At 39.3% G+C, this 17,811-nt stretch overlaps 1 protein-coding gene and 1 long non-coding RNA gene across 10 annotated transcripts in view; one reads left to right on the top strand and one right to left on the bottom strand.

Moving 5' to 3' along the window:
- The window catches only part of LOC118968398 (uncharacterized), a 55,954-nt gene that overhangs the window by 35,385 nt on the left and 2,758 nt on the right, over positions 1-17,811 (top strand). The window contains exon 2 of the long non-coding RNA XR_005056044.2: positions 6,550-6,641. This is a non-coding gene — a long non-coding RNA (uncharacterized lncRNA). The remainder of the gene's footprint in view (positions 1-6,549; positions 6,642-17,811) is intronic.
- Positions 6,669-17,811, bottom strand: part of CDIN1 (CDAN1 interacting nuclease 1) — a 209,106-nt gene continuing 197,963 nt past the window's right edge. For all 9 annotated transcript variants that reach the window (XM_036998442.2, XM_036998440.2, XM_036998437.2 and 6 more), the window contains one exon: positions 6,669-8,539. In XM_036998442.2, coding sequence (XP_036854337.1) covers positions 8,410-8,539 — 130 coding nt within the window. In that variant the 3' untranslated portion in view covers positions 6,669-8,409. The remainder of the gene's footprint in view (positions 8,540-17,811) is intronic.

Raw genomic sequence — 17,811 nt, 5'->3', positions numbered from 1 at the left:
GGATCTTTCTATGGTGATAGTAATAATAATTATAATGTATAATACAACTATATGATGCCAGTTTAATTGGAGCCATGATTTATGATGTATTAAGTACTAGTCTTATTTAACCCCATAGTAGTCCTATGTGATAAGTATATTATTTCGATTTTACAAATGAAGAAACTGAAGCTTTGAGACAGTGTGCTTATCTGTAAGTGGAGAAGCAGGGATTCCTGCCTATTGTCAAAGCCTGTGTAAGTCACCAGGCTCTATGATGGACAGATGTAGAATATTACATGCTAATCATTTTGCTTGATGATCAGGAAAGTTTGTGATTTATTGTTGGCTTAAATTATCTTATTCCTATAGGAAGAGAAAACGGTAAACATAACAGCTGTGATTTTTTTTTTCCAATGGAAGGAAAATCAAATGATTATGTAAATTAGCCAGGGGGAAAAATGTCTCAAAAAGGTTTCCAAATTTATTCTTGGTGGCACATTCCTAGGCTAAATGGCAATGTACAGAAACTGCCACCAAATGATAAGGATTTTAGGTTACTAAAGTGCAAATAAGATGATAATTATTTCTGCCAAAACACCAGCTGATCTCTACTATAGAGCTTAGGGTGTCTGGAGCAAGGCAAAAACAGTAAGGCTCAGAATGTTCATTTTAAAATAATTCATGACCCTTTACTCTGTAAATATTAAGCATAACTAAGGTATTGGAAATCCCTTCTGAAATAAATTAGGAGGTACAGATTCTGGTCCTGCCTCTAATTAGCTAGCTGTGCAACCTTGGATGAGTCCTTTGACCTCTTCAGACTTCATTTTTTTTTTTTCATCTGCACAATGAGGTCTCTGGTAACTTGTCTCATCTTTGCTAATGGCTCAATTTTACTTTCTACACACCTCTTAGGGAATTGTCAAGGAACCAACTGAGAATGCAATTCAATTCTCACATGAGATTCTTTGCTCACTCCACGCCCCCATTCTGCTCTTTCAAACCCCTTTGTCATTGGGCAACACTTTCAAGGAGAGTAGGGAAGAAGAAGGAAATAATTTACCAAAAGACTTGAGTTCCATTTTCATGCAAGGCATTCATGTCCACTTTGCCATCTCTTTTGTTCTGCTTTTCGATTATCCTCTGTTATGTTGGATCACTTTTTTTATGTATTGCAAAAATGAATGTACACTTTTAAAAAAATTGTAACTTTGAAAAACAAGATGGATTTTTCAAACTAGCAAGAAACACAATATTTTTAGGCTTTACCTACTAGTTTTCCATGTGCAATGATTGTCATTATTTTAACTGCCAGAATTAATGACCTCATACAATTTAAAAGTTTTAGGAAAAGTAGTTATGGTTTAACAGTAAGTACATTAACAAAACCTGCATGATCATGTAAAGCATACCGATCTCTGTCATCCTTTAAAATAATTTAACACTCCTTTTGGGGAGCATATTTTAAAACAAATACTATAAATATACAATCACTATCTTCTACAAGTGACCTGTCCTTAGTAGGAAATTGATTCCCAGGTGATACAGAGATCATGAAGGAGAAGGAAGGCATGGTCTGCAGCTGATCTTGAAATTCCAGCCTGGTTTTACTTGGGGGTAGGGGTTGGGTAAAAAACCCTAAAAAATGAAGGCATGTGTAAGATCATCTAATAGAAGACAATCCTCCTGTATTAAGATCCTTAGGCAGAGCCAAAAATAGAGACTCAATATCTTTCATTAATAATGTCATTTAACTTGTAGGCATTTACTTTACTGAAAGAAATAATTATCATTGGCCTTCTAGTGTTTATCTTGAGCTTTTAAATATACTCCTATCAACATGTTTAGCTTATATGAATTACTACACAGATTTCAGCCATGGCCAGACACTTGACTTGATATTATAGAACCAATGGAAAATGTTACTGCTTGTTTCATTAGTTGAATTTATTTATACTTGCACTAAACATGAGTGGCTTAGGGCAAGAATTGAAAATATGTGGCCTCTTTGTGATCACTACCCACTCCAAAGATTAGTGCCCATAATTGATTATAACCCTATTCCTGCTGAGCTGAACTCAGCTTCAGAATTCTTCTCAACAGCAGTGAACAAGGCCATCATAAGCAAGTAGAAAACTATCTGCTGCCTGTATTCCAGAGTTAAAATATTCTACACAAAGCCTCATAGGTTTACATCTCTTTCCTTATTACACTGTATTGACTTTTCTGAAAATTTCAAATTTTTTATTTTGACAAATAATGATTTTTTTCAAGATGACTTTTTGTTGCATATTTTAAAATTTCCTGCAGCACTGTATTTAAGCATTTTTAAATACACATCAGGGACTCAATAAACGTGCATCTTGAATAGCCTAAATACTAGAAATATAAGACAGAAATGCTACCTGGAGCCAGAGAGGACCTGATCTCGGGCATATCCGTATGTCAGAAATGGGTGTCAGTTTTCTCCAGATACTCAGGGAAGGAACCAGGCACCAAACTGCTCCAACAAATTAAGTCCTGGGAAACCGGCAGAGTAAAGAAGAAATGTGGAAGTTTCAGTTCCTTTTGTGCTACAAGTTTCCAAAATATGAGGAAATATGCCAAATGCCTTTGGCTTTCAAATGATAATATTCTCTGAATGAATGACTGACAGAGAAACACTCACTGAGCAGTTCATGGACAGTGCCTGTCCGAAGGCAGATCCTGTTGACAAAGGACCAATGAACCCTTCTCTCTTGAGCCAGTCAGCCACTTCTATGGCCAGGAAGCCCTTTGCTATCAGCTCAGCATTATAAAAGTGTGCAATTTAAAGCACTGTTTGCAGTTAATCTAATAACTCCACTGAGTATTCCAAAATTTGTGTTCAAAACACATTTGATTTGGGGTCCTGACTTGGTCTTAGGAGACTGTTTCTTAAATAGAAATGTAAAGACAAAGATAAGCTTTATGCCTTTTTTCTTAGAAAAAGAAACAAAGATAAGATTTTTTAATGTTCCCATTTATTTAGCAATGTGCTGGATAAACAATAATGTATAAAGTCAAAATCCAATGAAATCGCATGGATTCCCCTTAAAACTAAGTATGCATCCTAAAATATTCTGGTTGATGAAATTGCTTTATTTTAGATTTTGAGGGTTTCTAAACTAATTGTTTAACACCAACATATCTGATGCTTTTCCCTGATGTCAGTAAAAACACCTATTTTTCAGCTGAAAAAAATAAGTTTAAATTATAAGGTTCCAGCTACTCTTTAATCCCAGTGAGTGAGAATATATTTAATATAAATTTAATAGTCACTCATTTGTTCATTCAGCATTTACTGAACACCTGCTCTGAGCCAGCAACTCTGTTAGCTGTTAGGGAATAGAGCAGTGAACATGATAAATATAGTTGCTATTCTATGGAGCTTATGATCCAGCCGGAAATCTTGACTAGATTAAACAACTAGAGAAAAAAGTAAGTTAACAATGGAGAGCAATGTGGCATAATCAAATGAAGGGGGCTTATATTTTTTGGTTTATGTACAAAACTATAGTTTCCTGCAGAGATGGCTTTGATTAAATTTTGGTTTCCCCTATGGAAGAAATTAATTACGATATAGAAAGCCTGCTTTGGAATTGTTATTTCTGCATGTAGGTGTATAAAAACATACCTTTGTCATTTTTGTATGTAAGAAGAAAGGTGCTAGTTATTCTAGAAGTACCTTTAACTAAGGCACATCCAGGGGAATCCATGATGGATTTAGGTTAATGGTTACTGGCTTCATGTTCAGTCCTCAGTTAAACTGTGAACTTCAGTCATTCTTACTTCATGGACTTGGTTATATTTCACATCAGCATTTCAAAATGACCTTCCTTTTAAACAATAAGAATACCTTGACGTAGTCCTGTGGGTCTTAGCCAGGCCTGACCTGCTGCAGCTGTCCTCTGCCACCTCTGCACACGGCTGGTTCCAGCAGCCTCTGGGCTCTGTATTGCTTGGGTTCTTCCCATCCTCCTTGCCTGTGATATGAGGCAGCTCTAGGTATATCCAAGCGAGGAGGAAGAAGTGATGAAAAACTAAAAATATCGGTTGCCAGGATGATTATTAAGATGCCAAAAAATCCACTGATGTCTGCTTTATTCTAAGCACAGGAAGTAAGTCTTAAATACATTGAACATTACAGTTAAATATTGTTATGTTCTGGTTTTAAAATGGTATATATTTTCCTTATGCTACAAGTGACTTCAAATGGTTAGCTGTGCCAGTTAACTAGGTGAAAACTTAAATCCTCTGTGCGTATACATGAAACAACAATAAGCACAAGTTGGATTTATTGAACTAAGGAGCTGGGTTTTATATGAAGGAAGTATGATGCCAAAATCAAACTTTGCTATATTGACCGAAACAAATTAAGGCATCAAAAGAGCATTTCCCCTCCTCCTGCATTGTGGAAAAGTTTTAAAAGTCTTTTTGAAGCACTTTGATCAAGCTTTGAAATCATTTTGGTGGATTACTATTGTATGAAAACTGTAATTTATAGGGCTTGACCTAAGCAGCTCTTTGTCTCACAGCCACATTCAAGACAATAGCAGGAAAGTGAGAAACCCAAGGGTAGCCCAGGCCGTTCTGGTTATCATTTAATTCATAATTCCATCTTTCTTATTTAAGCTTAGGCATCCAGGCATGTCCTTCATAAAACACATACAGATGGTGCTTACTGTGTGTGGGAAGGTTAGTTTTGGGTATTACAACGAGACGGTCGCAGTTGTCGCTGCGACCCTTCCTTAGCCTCAGTGTGACTTTACAAACAGGCTCAGGGGCGCCTCCCTGCAAACGTGACACTGCAGAACAAGGCCCATTGTTTGCCTCTTAGTTTCCTCTCCAGTGACGCTTGCTTTGTTCTTTAGCCCGAATGGAGAAGGTGCTAGTTGGGAGCTTTTCTCCTCCCATGCCTGTTGCAAAGTAGTTTTACTTTGAGGTTATTTGTTCCCTTCGGATAGCATGGCAAGTGGCAAGCTGTCCCCAAGATGGCTGAGCCGGGGGGCGCTTCTCTAACCGAGTCATACAGGCTTTTTACTATTTTAATTCATGATTTTAAAAACAGCAGAACAGCACTCAGGCTGAAAGTAAGCTGTAAACCTCTCATGCTCTCTTGGCTCTGTTTGCAAAAACATTTTTCTGACAGCCTAAATCTCATGCCATAGTTGATCCTGGAAGATCTTATTATTCAGTTAAAAGTTTTATGGCCTTTCAGGTGGCACCAATGCACTTGAACACCCTGGCACATGGAGGGTGCATGGGTGTCCTTCTCCCTGGAGGAATTAGGTCACTTGCTCCCTGCCCACTCCTACCTTGGTGACACTTGGCTCAGGACTTAATGGGGGATGCATTTTGGTGCTCAGATAATTTTTCCATAGAAAAAAAGAGCCAACTGAGAAAATGCAGAATATGCGTCCAGGGGGAAGTTAACTGGCAAAAGTTAGTGATGGGGAAGATAACCGAGAAGAGGTAAGAAGTGAAGGGAATAGCGTGAAGGGTTAATTCAGTTGGAACACCACATCTGTAATGGGGAGCAAGTTAAAGAGAGCAGACAGGTAAGGTATCTTGGTTCCAGAGGGGAAAGGAAACAAGGGGTATTGCTCCTCAAGTGAGAGGCGAATGAGTTAACTGTTCACTTGGGCGCTGTGAATTAATTAGCGAGGCCCACCAGGGCCATTTAGTGTATTACCTCATCCAGGGCTCTCAGCAATCCTCTAGTGGCTTGAATGAGTTAAGTAACCCCCCAAAGACCAACAATCTATCATTCTTTGCAGGGTGGAATCAAGCCTTGCTAATAATGAGCAGGTACACACACCTATGGTTAAAAGGAAATGATGTCCCCTGGAGATCCAGCTTTCCACTTTGGACCCCTAACCTTCTCATTTATATGCGATTTTAGGAGTGTTTGGAAGAGTTGACATAAACCTCCCTAGAGGGCAAAGGAAAAAAAAATTCTCATAATTTTTTTTTTTCTTTTTGCATAGGGATGAGGGTGGGAAGTTGTGTATGAAGTCACTTGAAACATTAGTGCTGGATCAGCTTAGCTGAGCTGACCTGTGGCCACGCTTTGCATGAAGTCTCTTTTTGTGACAGCAGATGCTTGGCAAATCCGTATGTGCCAGAGAGAACATCACTTTGTTTTACGTCTTACACGTAGCCCTGCTTTCTGGGCTGGCATAATTCATTAGCATGGTTTGCAGAATGCTCCATAAAACAAGATTTAACTTTACTGCTGATGTTCTAATGATGGCAGCAATAACGGCTACTTTCCAGGGCTGATGTTTTTTTTTGTCTAAAGCAAAAAAGCAAGCAATTAAACAAGCACCACATATAACACAGGTAAGTATTTCTAACATAAGAAAGGACAAGAAGGCTTCAAGCTTCCAATGTGGGACTATTACTCCCTTTCCCCCACACCCTTCCAATGGAAAAGTAGATATAATAATTATGTTAGTTTTTACATGGGAAACAGCTTAGTTTTGAGTAACTTGTAACTTTATGATAGATGTACAGTTTACAACTGGCTTCTTTCCCACTCTTCAGGGCCAAATACCAGAACCTCATCATAAGAGGAGGCGGTGCCTTTGCTGGAGAACACCAATACCTTCTCAGAACACATCATGTCAAGGCACCAGGTAGAATGAATGTGAAATGCAAGCTCCTCCTTATTTTTTACTTTATTTGTGCACCCTCATCATAATTTGTTTAATGTAAAACAAACAAATCCTTGACAAGGGTTTAACAGGGTTTTCAACATCTGCGTAGATAAATGTAATTTATTCCTAGAAGAAGAAAGAGCAATTTACGGCATGTCATGAAAACTGCTTTTAACAGTTTTGTTTAAAATGTATGTGTACATGTGTATATCAAGACTATCAGGGGTTTCACATAATTCTATTTCACTCACAACACCTGCATAATAACTTGCTCAGAAACAGAAGTTTGCTGATGCCTCCTTACCATTTCATTCTCTTCCTCTTTTATTTAAGGCAACTCACAACAGAGTTAAAATCTACACATTTGGACCTGACATGCTTGTGCCTTTCAAAAAGAAAGGTAGCAAACTTTGGGTATAAAAACCTTCTTAGGTACCAAATGAACGAAGTACGAGTGACATATTTAGTCTTGAAAGAACCAAGCAACATAAATAACTTGAAGGTGTCTGTAGAAGTTACATTATGAATACACCCAAACTCATCTATGCAATATTATAAAAGATACTATGTTCTGTCAAGGTGGGGGCAAATAGTTCACTAACTATATTTTTGGGCATAGATTAATTCTTAACTTGCCAAAAGATAGGTTTATCGTGAATTTAATGTTGTTTTGCTCCAGATTGAAATTTGGTTTGCAGTATAAAAAGTTTGCAATAAATTAAAATGAAAAAAATTCTTATTTTATTTGAAAATTGCTCTAGGTTTATTGCCAGGACACTTAATTCATTCAAAGTTGGACATTTCTAATACCAAAACTATTTGAGCATTACATAATTATGTAGTATGAAACACGGACACAAAGTAGTATACAGAATGTGCTTTTAAAAACATTTTACTCATAAAAATATTGATCACCAAACATACTGACAACTGGCTGTGTTTAAAAATAAAACTGTCAGTGCTGGCACTGAGCTTCAGCTCTCTCCCCCCAGCCCCCAATACAAAGAAGGGGTGTAGTTTCCAGACAAAATGTAACTAATACTTTTAAATGAGATAAATGGAAAATGTTGGGTGTTCAAATAAGTATTATAAAAAGAGGAAATTCTCATCAAGTGTATTTTTTCAGCTTGGACTGAAGCCACAGAAGGCAGGAAACCGTAAAGACTGGACAAAAGAAGCACAGGCTGCCCTAGAGGGCTCCTGGGGCCCTGCAGGGGACAGTGAGGGCCCGGCTGCAGCTTCATGGCTTCAGTTCTGCTAGGCCTGTGGTAGAGGAGGCCACGGCGGTGATGCAAAGCACAGTAGCTGTGAGCGCATGAAGAGAGGGCTGGGGGGACAGAATGAATGGAGGCTTAGAAACAGATACCAGGGTGAGTCGGTAACTGGGAGGAGAACTGAAAAACCACACCTTTCAGTCTCCACATTTCTTCTTTTGTTCAGTATACAAGGAGAAGCCATCCGGAAGGAAGGAAGATTATGACTATCTATAAACTAACTGTTTGACAGAGACAGAAATGCTGATAATAAGTGGGCTGTGTCTGTAGTTCTTGGCTGTTCACATCGGCAAGGGATGAAGGAAAACAGAAACTCTTGATATGTTTGTCTAAAGAGGCAGTGGTGTGACCATGGGCAGGAAGGGTTCAGCTGAAGTTCAGGGCAGATGTTGCCAGGAGTTTACACTGCAGGAAAGTAAAATTGCTTCCGCATTCACCTTTTCCTCCCAGCTTTTCTTCCAGGATCGTCAGGGTCAAGCTGTGCTATGGCACAAGGTTACAATGTCCGTGGGGAAACAGGCTTTGAGCAGGATGCCCCGCTCCCGGTTACAGTCCAGCTCCTGGATAAATCCATACCAGTAGATGACTAAGCCTGGCCCAAATCTGCAAAAACATGAGAAAACAACACGCATGTATGGCATCAATCTAGTTCCAGAGAAAGGTTATCTGTTGCATTAATGAGGTGATAAATGACAGTGTTGCACAAAGTTTTAGTTTTCGTTGCTATGACTATGAATGAAAGTAGCTGAACATACAGCAAAAAGCTTACTTAATACACGTATTAGCACCTTGGATGGACCTGCTGCCTTCCTTCCCAGGAACCAGAGGTATTTCGGACACACGCACTCCCCTAATTACCTCCCAGCAGGTGTTATGTGCTTGGACTGATGTGACCATTTGACTGGTGAAGGGTAAGACCAGAGTGAAAACAGTGATAAGCGAGGTAGCCCCAGACTTGGGATTTTATCTCCTAACATTTAGAGGCACTCTTTTAAAAATAAAACGGATCTCTTTTCAGCTAAGGAAAAAAAATGTTGGAAGAATAATTTTGAAAATGGAAAAGCCCAAGGTCCTCTTCTGGCTATAATGTCTAGTCTCATACCAACAGGGCCAGACATCCCTTCTGTCATCCATTCTTTTTGTTCTTTAAAAAAAAAATCTTCATGACAACTGGGGTCCCTCAAAGACACCCTCCCCTGAGCCTTCATTTTCTGCATTACCACCTTTCTACAGTGTGAACACGGTATGAAATTTGGTTGTAGGTTCTTACCATGAAGGCGAGGAGCAATGCCACGTAGACTTGTGAAAAGGTATAGACAGATGCTGGCTTCAAACCTCCCTGTTTCTAAATTGTGTCTGTGAATGAGCTCCGATTTGGTTAGCAACAGACTCAGGAAGTAGCCCTACAGACTACTTCACCCATCAGGAAGCTGAGACCTCTAGGCTGGGTTCATAAAGATGTAATCACTATCAATCATCATGTACACAGAGATGTTTTGCACATCAGTTCTACATTTTTCCTATTGAGAGTACTTAATTAAAGGGCAGCACTACTTTTGGTGTCATGTTGCAGGAATTTTACAGTGAAATCATAAATTATGAATGTTGGGTTAGTAAGAGGATGTCTAAAAACAGAACTGCTTTCTGGATTCTGATATTACAGCAGGCTGAACCATGCTAGGCCAAAAAGCTCTTTCCTCCCATCATTTATTATATGCTGGGGTGGACTTGCCAGAACTAATAGTGCAGGATGGACTGTGAGATATGGTATGCACAGGAACAAGTAACTGGATGTCATGGAAAGGGTTACTCGGGGATTCACATCAGTAGGGTAACCAAGTGGTATGCAAGACTGATGAAAATGTTTTGCATTCCTTCCAAGTGGGGACAGAACCATAAATGGCAACTTGTCAGCAGATGAGCTGTTCCAGGGGCTGCAGGAGCCACATACAATGAGACAGACACCTCAGAGCATCAGGCCCTGTGACGTCTACCTGAATTCAGGACTGGCTGCAGGGACCCTCTTCTCCCTCCATCTCTCCAAGGAAGAGTTTCCTCTGACGTAGGAAGAATCAGGCTCCCTAGGGCACAGGGTCTACTGGCCCCAGTACTTCAATGCACACAAGGCGAAGAGACATTGCTTCCCTGTAACTGAGGGTTTTTAGTAACTTTCAGTCATCAATTGCCTACAATTGGGACATAGGCCGCTTAGTATCTTTATTTTACAGAAAAGTTTGTGATTAGTATCAAATGATCTCAGATTTGTCAAAACAAGTCTGGCAAGAGCCGGATGATCTCTGAATCCGAGGGCCATGTCTGAGAAGCTTCAAACCTTCCTATCAGCAAAGACCCTGGGTGACACCTCGACCGACCTGACATTAAGCCCAACACATCCCTCCATTGCATTATGCAGCCATTCTGGAGACCATGATATTCTTTAGAAAGGCACTATTACTGTTACAAAGGGAGAAAAAAAAATGTGGTCTGACCAGTCACAGAAAAAGAACAAAAGTATATACAGGACTCATAAACCACGAGCCCGATATTTTAAAGATCTAATAAAACAAAAACGTATCACCAGCACTGAGAAAGCAAGAGCAGCCTGCACCTTTCCTGAACAGCTAAATCATAAGCCAAAGGACAGGAAGCATGACAGCTCTTTACAAAAATGGCATTTTCTAGACAGAAAAGCCAGGCTGGGGAACACCTCAGTGCCCAAGAAAATGGACTGGCTTCACTTGTGAGGCAACAGATGAAATCCGCAACTTGAAAGGGGTTTCACAAGACTGTGAACCTGAACACCCGTGGGGCAGTTCACTCCCAGGACTCCCTGAGGGCGGCATCACAGACCACGGGCTCTTCTCGGTCCCTCTGAACAGGGTCTCATGGGAAGGCTCACCATCTATCTAAGTCTGTTTCTTAGCTTCTGGATAGGATTATATTAACTTACATACTACTAGCTCTCTCTGTGGCTTGAAAGCTCTGATTGACAACATGTGTTTAATTGACAACGAGGAAACATGACTTCCCTTTGTAAACGGTGATGGTAGACAGAGGCTTTCAAATTATGTGTTCTTTGAATAACAAAATAACAGGGACTTCAGAGGGTGACAAGTTTGGAACTTTAATGACAGAACAAGAACTGGCCTTGTTCCCAATACCTACTTTAGCATATTTCTGAGTTTTCTCCAACTCAGGATCCCAAGATTATCACATAGTGGTGAGATAACCTTTCAGCGACTTATCTGTTTATGAAGAAGCTGACCACATTAAGCAACTTTATATAATCAATTCCTTGGTTATCTGAACTGACGGAAGGGAACATTTTGGTTGATAATTTGAAAAACCAAGCAATCCAACCCTAGCATTTCCTTCTGAAAAGGTGTCAACTAGGGAGAAAACAGGATGTAGAAAAGTTTTATGTAGGTCAAGTACATGCTGGCAGGTTGAGTGGATTCACCTTTTTGATGCCAATTCCCATTTATTGTGGCCCTACTAGACAAGAATGAGATCGCTGGGAAGGCAAACATAACCTCTGTTGCCAATAAAAATCAGAGACTGTGAACTGCGTTTGGAAGTAAACAGAGTCCCTGGGTCTGAGGGAATGTGCAGAGCAGAGGGTTGGTCTGCTCCTGGGATTGCAGCCCTCCCTACCAGTCCACAGACGTGCAGTAATGGGATGGATATGGACATCTGCATTGATTCTGTAAACACATTTCAAGGTTGACTGTAATTTTAAGGTTACTATACTTATGGTCAAGTAAGAAGATCAAAGACTCCATCCAAATGGATTAAAAAAACTCCTGTGGAACACAGACTGGAATATGAGTGACGGAGAACACGGAGTGAATGATAATGGGGTTAGACAGCTTTGTCTTGGTTACTGAATACAGGACGGTCTGGAGATGGGCATGCTGGCCGGACACAGCCGATGCCATGGAATTTTTATTAGTGACCAAGATGAGCGCACTAATGGCATATGTAGCAATTATGGGGAGAGTACTAATAACAGCTACAACACTGTTTATTAACAATGTCAAATTAATTAACTCCTTCACAGCACTTACTATGTGCCAGACACTGTTCTAAGTGTTCTACACATATTGACTCATTAATTCTCAGGTCAACTCCACAAGGTGGGTACAATTATTATCTCCACTCTGCAAGTAAGAGACCGAGGCATGGAGGCACAGAGCAATCTAGTCGTTTGCCACAGATTCCTAGCCAAAAAATGGAGGGCTGTTTGGAACCCAGGCAGCCTGGTTGTAGGGTCTGTGACTGACCCATGATGATGCACTCATCAGTCTAATGGTGTGTCACAGTACTAGACTTTAACCAGAAAAGAGAGGGGAAATGCCCCCTGTACTGGTTAGACCACCCCAGGGTGTTTAGGGGGGTTCTGGTATTATATTTTTAAGGGAATATCTCTAGTCTGGAAATGATCCAGAGGAGAACTCTGGAATATTTTTGAGTAACAGTATGTGTGACCTGGAAACAAGCACTTCGGGTGGCAACACACTGGTTCACCATCCTGTGGGTTTTAGGGCACTTTTAGGGGGAAGGGATTGGATTCAGGCTTTAGTTCCTGAGTACACACTTAGCTCACTGCCTGAAAGTAACTAGGAATCAGATTTTGATCAACACAAGTAATAATTTTTCTACAATTGTAGCTTTTGAAAAGATGGAATAAACTACCCTGCAAACTAGGGACATTTCTGTGACTGGACCTATTAAATCAAAGCTGGGCTTTCATTAATTAACAAAAATTGAGCCAACACATAAAAATTGGGAGTTTTTACCCAGTCTTGCATATTCAGCATCTTTTGAGAATTTAATCAGTCTGGCAACAGTCAGCTGCAGCTCAGTAACAGCTGTTCCCTTTAGACATGACAGACATTTTCAGGTCTGCCGCAGTCTCTACCATTCTCTGTTACTCCCCAGTGCTGAGGTGCAGCACCAGAGGCCATTTGTCATCATGCTTGTACTGTAAGTTTTCTTTAATTGTGGAGACCCATTTCTCCACACTCACATCTCTATAAAATGTGAGAAAGCAAAAATAACTTCAAAGAGTTACATGTTTCAAGAAAGAAATGGAAGACACATTTTTTATGTCCTGCCTACTTTGCTCATTTATTTTGCTTACCTGATCTAGTGGGCATTTGGGTGCTTGACCCAATCTAACTCAGAAGTTCCCAAACTTGGACCAGAGATCCCTGAGGGGTTGTGAAGAGACTGCAAGAGATCTTTATGCACATCAAGCACTATCCTCACACAGAAAAACATAAACGGTGCATGTCTTATTTTGAAAGCGTAGATAAACAGAATTGTTTTTGGTTATTATTCATTTTTAAGTAGATGGAATCTAAAAGCACAGTTATAATCACATGGGGGATAGCAAAATTGTTTTTGTCTTAAAGATCTTCAAACTGGGCAAGACTGAGGGATATTGTTCTCATTGGTTCAACCTTCTTCTATTTCCTGCCCTTGTGAATGTATAACACACAAACAAAAAGCATATACAAAGAGTCAATGAAATGGGTAACTCTAAGACATATTAAAGATGTGTGACAATACTTAGCAAATTTATAATTAATCTGTTCCTACACATAAGGTTCATCTTCACAGTAAAAAAACAGGCTACAAGGAAAGACCCTCAGGTATTACAAAAGATACCATTTTAGAACTGACTATGGAAAGGAGTCTCACCACTGTTATCTATAGGAAGACAGGGACAGAAGAAAAGCATCCAACTAAACTGGACAACACCAATAGTGAGAATACCCACAGCAGTGATGGTGCTGCAGTTCTCTGCATTGCAGAGAGATATCGTGGTGTGCTGACCCTCTAAGGTGGCCTTAGGAATCCCTGCCTTTTGGGATTCCTGCCCTTGTGTAACATGTGCTTGATCTAGTGACTGGCTTCTAACAAAAAGAATACATCAAAAGCAATCGGACATCACTTCTGTCATTAGATTATAAAAGACCAAATTCCACTGTCACAGACTCTCTCTTCCCTTCTTGGCTTATACACTTTGGTGAAGCAAAAGTATTTGGGAGCAGCCCAAGGAACTGTGGGTGACCTGTGGCCAAGAGCCAGCAAGGAAGTGGGGCTCCCAGCCCCCAGCTCATGAGGAACTGAATCCTGCCAATGACCACAGTGCATCTTTTAGGAGTGCATCTTTCCTTAGTCAGACCTTCAGATAAGACCATACTTCCTGTGCCAATATCTTGAATGCAGCCTGGGCGAAACAGTGATGAGAACCCAGCTAAGCTATGTTCCTCTAAAACAACAGAGATAATGCATATTATTTTAAGTCATTTAGTTTCAGGGTAATTTGCTATATAGCAATAGATCACACACACACATTACAGACTTGAGCAATCCAATATCATTCTTCACACATGCAGTACACAGGATCTATAACAAAAATGTTGGTATAGATGGCTTTTTTCCTCAGTTACTAGCAGAAGGGGTTACTCAATGAGATTATCAATAATAGCAACTCTTCACCAGGGCAAACTGGTTATGAAGCAACTCTGTAACAGTTTCTTGGCTCCTAACTTAGACTGTACACCCAATACCCCTCCCTGCTGCATATACTGGGGTTACCCACAAAGGTAGAGAAATCATATATAAAATGAAGAATTCTGGATATTTTCTCCAGTGCTGTGGTTTTGGTGTTAAACTTGGTTATTGGGCTTCTGAACCTGCAAATTTGAAGAAGGTGGTGAAAGCATGAGGGAGGCTAGTTACAGGCAGAACATTTTGCCAGTCAAGGTGGGTGACTGCTGACAACTAGGGAAGAAGCATCAAAACAAAACAACACAGTCTGACTGTGGTGACCCAAGGCTTGGCTGTTGGTGTTGGTGTCAGTCTCAATAGGGGGCTAAGGACAGTCCAGGATAAAGAGATGTTGGCCCATTTTGTTCAGTTAAAAAAGGCAGTGCAACCTGTAATATATTTTTAAATGGCTGTCACCAAAAATGTTTTAAAAATGGTAATTTAGTGAGAAAATTCTTAGTTTTCCAGAAAAAATGTTTATGTTTTCTGGAAAACTAAGTTCATGGATGTCAGTTTATGAATGCTGGACAGAATATGGTATAAGTTATAAATCATGTCTTTGTTTTTCTATGACTGAGAAACTCAGAGGTATGGACAGAAAACTTGGGTTCCCAAACTCAGGAAAGGACTTGCTTACTCACTCTTAAGTATAAAAAAAATATTCCGCCCTTCCTTGCCACACCTCTATACTTTTCTATAATGCAGGCATTTCTTGGATGGTATTTTTATTTAAGGAGAAAAGAGAGAAGACTATTAACTTTCTTTTGTTAGAATTTTTCTTGAGGCATCTTCTTCGGAGAGTGCTGAAATCTGTAGGAATTTAGAGATTTCCAGTGATACTGTTAGATATCATTTTGCTAAGTACCCCCAATAACGGGTTCCCTGGTTAGTTTCCCAAAGCCTCTTTAGCTTCTATTGCTCCAGATTTCAGACGGCCTGACAAGGCATTAGATCTATAAAGATGTTGCCTAAATATACAAATAAAATGATATGACTCCAATAACCAACAGAGAGGTAACTAACATTTACTGTACTTCCTGCCTGACAGGCAGTGAGCCAAGCACTTTTCCATGTACACACTAATTTGATATTCACAAGCAACCTATGAGGAGGGGTGTGACGATTACCCCCATTTTACAGAAGAAAAAAAATGGAGGCACAACAGGTCCTGGGCTTTGAACCCAAGCAGTCTGGCTCTGAGGCTTGTGCTTGTAACCACCATACTGTGCTGTCTCTCTTTATCTCTTGTATTTACACAGCAATTTATAACAGTCACTCAACTTTGAAAAATATTTACAATACCTGGAAGGGAGAAAAGCAGGGGCCTGGAAGGCAGGTGACTAATCAAAAGCTCAGTGTATGAGATGAAGAATTATTCCTTGTAGATGGGTGAATCTCAAGGATGAACTCATTATTGTTTCACAGTAAAAACCTTACCTAGCTACTCATTTCAATTTAAGTGTTATCATGTTTAGGAAGCATATGGAAAAGTAACTTCTAATGCAGGTAAAACAAATTAATGATTACATTTGAGGGAACATATTTAAAGCATCTGACAATCAGGTGGAAGTAAGCTGGAGAACAAGAATTACAGAATCAGAAAGAAATGTTTCCCACTGTGAGGGGATTCAGAAGTTATGCGGAAAGAGGAGTGAATCCAGAACACTGCCACAGCCTGTTCCTCTAATGCAAATAAACAGCTGGAATAAGTTATGAGGAAAACTAAGGGAAGCAACGGATCTAAGTGAGCACGTCAGGTGGAGATTTCTTTTGCCAGAAAAGACAGTTCAGACTTGCTAAGCTCGGTTGATACAGTGAACCCGAAAGGCCCATTTTTGCTCCTAAAATATCTCTGGTATACAGATGTATCTTATGGTTGTGGCATTAACTTGCATTATCTATGTTTTCAGCTCTATGAGAAAAATCAGTACATATTAAAAAAAATCAGCATGCTTTTATATCTTTTGGTAATAATACACCTGAAGGGATTCATATACTGTTAAAGAATTTGCCTCTCTACATAGAATAAAGGAAACTCATGAAATTGATCTAAAACTTCTCTGTGAGCTGAATCAACATGATTACAGAAAAAGGGACTCTCAGTGCACTATGGCTCTACAACCCAAAAAGGGATCAACAATAATTTTCAATGGAAGGACAACAGGAGGACTGTGGAGTGATTTGATGATTTTAGTCAAGTATGTTGTTCATAAGGGTGTTCAAACAATTTAAAAAAAACATAATTGTATTCATTCAAATATCTTTCTTTCCAACCCAAAACTTTTAATTCATAGGAAAATTAAAAAAACCTTCTTCAGAAGAGGAAGAGCAGAGAATCATATCCTTTTTTTGTTTCTCTCTCTTTCTTCCTCCTTTTGAGTTGCTGTGTGGGCTCTGGGATATCTTCTGAGGATGTGTGCAGACATGTGGCTGTAGGAAGTCAATTGCTTCACCATCAAAAAGACTTGCATGTGGTTTTTATGAAGGATGCATTCTCATACACACAGTTCAGGACGAAGGAGAAATATAAAACATCTTGTAATTGTTTTAAAATAAACTCTTACACTGTTTATTTAGTTTTAATCTGCATGTTGTAGATTGGTTATGCACTTGTTAATCACTGTTGTATGTATCTCCAGACAGAGTTGTAAATAACTTTCAGTCCAAGTGAAATATGCTTGCACATGTTTATATGCAAAGTACGTGTGTATTTATGCCTGTGTGTAAATATGTGTACAATAATAATAGATTAGTGATCCTGTAATATAATACCATTAGGTTCTGGTACCATGGTCAATTTAATACACAATGCAAATATTCTTTTATTTTTGCAGTTTCTGGAGATGAAGCAAAAATATAACTTGGTTGTTTCATCTGTTTGGCAGGTCCACGGTTGCAAAGTGCAATGACAAAAAAGAACCCTAGTGACACATATTCTCACTTCATTCATGGATATTGGTTATTAAAAATGCAACCCTATCTCTTTGTAACATCAATTCACTATAATTTTGAAAATAAAAGAGGAAAAATTATAAATGCTGATTCACTTCAGGCCTTTATGCCACATAAAAAATAAACAGAAAACACATTATTTTGAAGAGAATTTAAAATGTATATAAATATGCAACCACAACCACCTGAAATTCTCCTTGATGTTTATATAACTTGGCATTTTCACGTCTACATTAAATTGCCTGGAAAAGGGCTTAATTTCCACTTCATTTTATCCTGTGTTGGATATACTTAAATGCCATGCTTAGAGTCTTTCTAGCCTATCATAAATCTGTCCTCAGGAGAGAAAAACTAAAATAGGT

Source organism: Manis javanica, chromosome 8 (genome assembly GCF_040802235.1).
Source record: "Manis javanica isolate MJ-LG chromosome 8, MJ_LKY, whole genome shotgun sequence".
Classification (NCBI taxonomy): domain Eukaryota; kingdom Metazoa; phylum Chordata; class Mammalia; order Pholidota; family Manidae; genus Manis; species Manis javanica.
The sequence above is the reverse complement of the archived record's forward strand: the minus strand, read 5'-3'. Positions and strand labels throughout refer to the sequence as shown.